General features: G+C 56.3%; 1 protein-coding gene across 1 annotated transcript; it reads left to right on the forward strand.

Annotated features, from left to right (window-relative positions):
- Window positions 1–518: 518 nt before the first annotated feature.
- Window positions 519–1,462, forward strand: LOC128917554 (adenylate cyclase type 10-like). Its single transcript, XM_054220831.1, has 3 exons — window positions 519–582; window positions 976–1,074; window positions 1,233–1,462. Exons 1-3 carry the CDS (start codon window positions 580–582, stop codon window positions 1,410–1,412), a joined length of 282 nt encoding a protein of 93 aa, XP_054076806.1. The 5' UTR covers window positions 519–579; the 3' UTR covers window positions 1,413–1,462.
- The last annotated feature ends 2,725 nt before the right edge of the window (window positions 1,463–4,187 follow it).

Here is a 4,187-nt window from a genome sequence, read left to right on the forward strand (position 1 = left end):
AAGAGATGGCCACGGAGGTGAGACAGTGCTGGAGGAAGCCCGTGGGCTCCTAGTGATGGTCACACTACCCTGGAGCAGGCCTTGCTTTCCAGTTCCTCGAGAGGAGCGCTACAAGATCTGCAGGCGAAAAGCCACCACAAGGGAGCCGGGTGGTTTGCCTGGGGGAGGTGACAGAAAGCCCAGCTTGTCGTCTTCTCCCTGGCTACAAAGCAGCTGTAGGAGTCATGCCTGCCCGTGGGCTCGCGCTCTCTTTTGAACAAAGGGCTTTTGATGGCCTCTCTGTGGGGCAAAAGACCAGTGTAGGTGATGCCTGTGCATTCTTTGCTCTCTTCTTCCCCTGGGAACGGTGCTCTGACTAGTGTGGCGGAGCGGCTTCTGCCAGAGGGCGAAGAGACAACTGAGCTGCCCGACGAGACCGACAGGCAGCACAACGGCACACACTGGTGTGAATGCCGAGCCATCGTGGAATCGGTGCTTGTGCCTTTGGCTCGCCACTACGTGGCAATGGGCGATGCCGACCGAGCCTTTTACTACCTTCTGGAGTGTGCTGCTGCCTACCTGCACGTCTCCAACAGCTACATGGTGAGTTGCCTCGCTCGCCAGTGCCCACCGTGCACGGAGTCCTCTCAGTCAGCTGGCTCTGGGCAGGACAACTTCACCGCTGCAATAGGGCGTGCCTTGACGGGGCCTTGGAAGGGACATGCTGGGGTCAGAGCCTGACTTCTTCCTCCGGCTTGCCTCTTCTGTGGACGGAGACACAGGCCACCGTGCCCATAGCAGGAGGGGAATTAGCAGGGAGGGGATCTGAAGGAGCACTGGTGCCTGTGCTCTGAGCCGGCGTGACTGTGTTGGGGCGGGCATCAGCAGGGGGAGAAACGGGCCCTCTTAAGACAGATGCCAGAGGCAACAGGGGAGGACGAGGCCGGCCATGGGCTCTGCATCACGCTCGCCTGCTCTCTCTGTGCTTGCGCAAAGGCCCTCATGAAGCTGAACGAAGCGGAGGTCCTGAGGAAGATGAAAGCCACTGCGATAGCCTGCTTTGAAGAGGCCACCTTCTTCAGCCTCAAAGGGGAGGTAAAGAGATGGGGAGGTCTGGAGGGGTGTCCTGGGGGATGGAGCTGGATGCTTTCCCCGGCTGCAGGGGCTATCCCTGGCATCACCAGCCACCGGCAGACTCCGGCAGTCTCTTGGCCGACTCGAGCAGATCAGGGTGTTTCCCTTTTCCTCTGCAGGTTTGCTGGTGTATGCAACGCCTTCAGCTGGCAGAGAAAATGATGAGGCAGGCTTTGAGCTTGCTCAGAAGGAACTTCCCCGAGACCTTCCTTGGCGCCTTTGTCAAGGCTCAGGTGGAAAAGTTGCCTTGTGTCGCTTACGTGAGAAGAGCAGCCTGCCTTCTGCAGAAGGGCCGGTAAGGAGCAGAACTGAGAACCTAGGGGAGGAAGAGCCATTTCCTACCTGGTCCCAGACCTGCCTGGGCTTGAGGCCACACGTGACCTGACGCACGGCCCTTACAGGACCGAGGGGTTAAGGAGCGATATGCGGGTGGAATGGGGAACGACAGAGCCCCACACTCCCTCCCCCCTGCACGCTCCTTGCCCCCTGGGTAAAAAGCAGCTCACAGCCGGGGCTGTGCCTGCCGGCAGGCGTCGACGGCAGCAGGGCCTTGGTGGTGGCTGGGGACAGAGAGCTGCAAACAGGGAGTAGAGGCTGACGAGGGGCAGGGCTCAGGAGCCTGGGAAGGAGCAGTGGGTGGGGGTGAGGTGTGAGAGCGAGGAAGCTCAGAGGGCGATAACCCTTTTCTTGCCGGTTCCCAGCTTTGCTTGGGCCCCCGGGCGCTGTAGCGCCAACGCGCCCTCTCAAGCGGTCAGCTTCCCCTGGCGGCACTGCTTTGTTTGCCCCCTTCCTCTCCATCAGCTCCCTTTCCTCCCAGGAGGTGCGACTGGCTTGTCCGCCGCCCTGCTTTCCCCCAGCCCTGGCTGATTTAGCGCTGTACAGCGAGAGCCTCTGGGCCCAGCAGTTTCTCTCGTGCAGCAGGATGAAGAGGCTGGCCTGGCTGCTGCAGCAGAGCTGCTGCCTTTCCTTACTGGAGCGCCTCTTCAGCCTGGAGGGCACTTCCAGCGGACGGAGGTTCTCCCGCCTGGCAGCGCGCATGAAGGCCAACACGGACAGGGCGTTGGACTCCTGTTGGACAGCAGAACTCCCGCCACGCACAGACTTAGGACACAGACAGATGCCAGCACAGACGCAGACACAGGTACAATTGGGCACACAGGCACCGTACAGAGACCTTCACAGACGCCGGCACCAATACAGGCAGGGACACCCGTACTGATACCATCAGAGATACCACCGCCCATTCCGTTGCAGGTGCAGATGCCGTTGTAGAGGCCGTGGCAGACACAGATACCGCTGCAGACGCCCTTGCAGAAACCAGGTAGTCTTTCAGATGCAACTGCAGACGGAGATGCCATGGGAGAGACAGATGCCACACCAGATACCCTTTCGTGCGCCACTGCAGATGTAGACACAACCGGAGTGCAGAGAGCATTGCAGATGCCCTTGCAGACAGAGGGAGCGTTGCTGATGCAGGTACCATTTCAGAGGAAGGCATCTTTGGGGATGCCGGTGCGGATGCAGATAAAATTGAAGATGGAAACGCAGATGGAGACCACGTTGCAGGTGCTGTTGCAGGTGCAGTTAGCGTGGCAGATGTTTTTCTTAAACAGGGACCATTCAGGACAACTTTACCGACTTCTTCTGTCACCAGAGCTGTATATTTGTTTTCCAAATAAAATGGTTCTTATGAAAACTCAGGAGTTCTGTTCTCCGCCATACAACTCTGCAATGACCAAGTCAAGTGGTATCGCCAGAGCGTTTCAACCTACTAGACTTCAGGAGACATTGATTAGCATTTGTAAAGCAACTTGACAGTGTTTTGGAGGGCTACAAAAGTAGAATTTGTAATGGCATGTTGCAGTTCCTTCTTTGTTGGATGGAGGAGTCAATATTAGTACAATTAGCCACTTCCCATCCCAAGCAGTTCTGAAAGAATCCAGCGTGTTTTGAAAGAATCGGGGAAGGAAGGCGCTTCCTTGTGTTTCAAGCCTCTTCTGTCAAGGTACATTGGTACTGAAGTTCAAAAATAAGCACACGTATTATGTGAGTTATCTCTGAAATAAGTCCGTTCACTGACAGAGAGCCGCCACAGTTTCTATTGTAATTTCACCAAAGACACCAAAGAGTAAGACATTTGTCAATGTCAGGCAGAGTTTGCCTTTGGTGAAGCCGAGTTGGCTGTCACCAATCACCTCCCTATTTCCCATGTGCCTTAGTAGCGTTTCCAGGAGGATCTGCTCCATGACCTTGCCAGGCACAGAGGTGAGACTGACCGGCCTGTAGTTCCCTGGGTCTTCCTTTTTTCCCTTTTTGAAAATGGGCGTTCTGTTTCCCCTTTTCCAATCAGCAGGAACTTCACCAGGCTGCCACGACTTCTCAAATATAATGGAAAGAGGCTTGGCGACTTCATCTGACAGCTCCCTCAGGACCCGTGGATGGATTTCATCTGGTCCCATGGACTTATGCACCTTCAGGTTCCTCAGATGGTCCTGAACCTGATCTTCTCCTACAGTGGGCGCTGCTTCATTCTCATAGACCCTGCTTTTGCATCCTGCAACTTGGGTGGTGTGGGTGGAGCCCTTGCTGGTGAAGGCCGAGGCGAGAAAGTCATTCAGCATCTCAGCCTTCTCCGTGTCCTGGGTGACCAGGTCTCCTGTGTCCTTCCTGAGAGGGCCCACACCTTCCCTAGTCTTGCCTGTACCCGTGACGTACTCATAGGAGTTTTTCTTGTTATCCTTGATGCCCCTAGCCAGATTTAACCAGGCTGGGAAGTTTTCAAGTGACGTCCCTGACCCCGGCCCCGGGGAGGCAGCATACCTCCCTGTCAAGAGGGTCTGCGCGGCATATTGGGCCTACTACTATAACCCGCCTCTTCTCCCTTGCAGAGGCAGTTTTTAAACTGGGGGTAGGCCTTGCTGGTCCCGGCATCTCTTCTGGTGTAGCCAAACCATCTTCCATGCCATCCATGGGCTGGCCTCCCTCCTCAAGAGCCTCATACCTGTTGTGCAGAGGCACCTGGTCGGGGGATGTGGGCAAGGAGGGAGTTCGCTTCCCTCCCCTCGTAGGGACTA

Source organism: Rissa tridactyla, chromosome 14 (genome assembly GCF_028500815.1).
Source record: "Rissa tridactyla isolate bRisTri1 chromosome 14, bRisTri1.patW.cur.20221130, whole genome shotgun sequence".
NCBI classification, from domain to species: Eukaryota; Metazoa; Chordata; class Aves; order Charadriiformes; family Laridae; genus Rissa; species Rissa tridactyla.

Excerpts from the sequence above, each read along its gene's own strand:
- LOC128917554 (XM_054220831.1), top strand. Across the intron at positions 1,075-1,232 it reads TCTTCAGCCTCAAAGGGGAG|GTTTGCTGGTGTATGCAACG; the intron begins GTAAAGAGATGG and ends TTTCCTCTGCAG.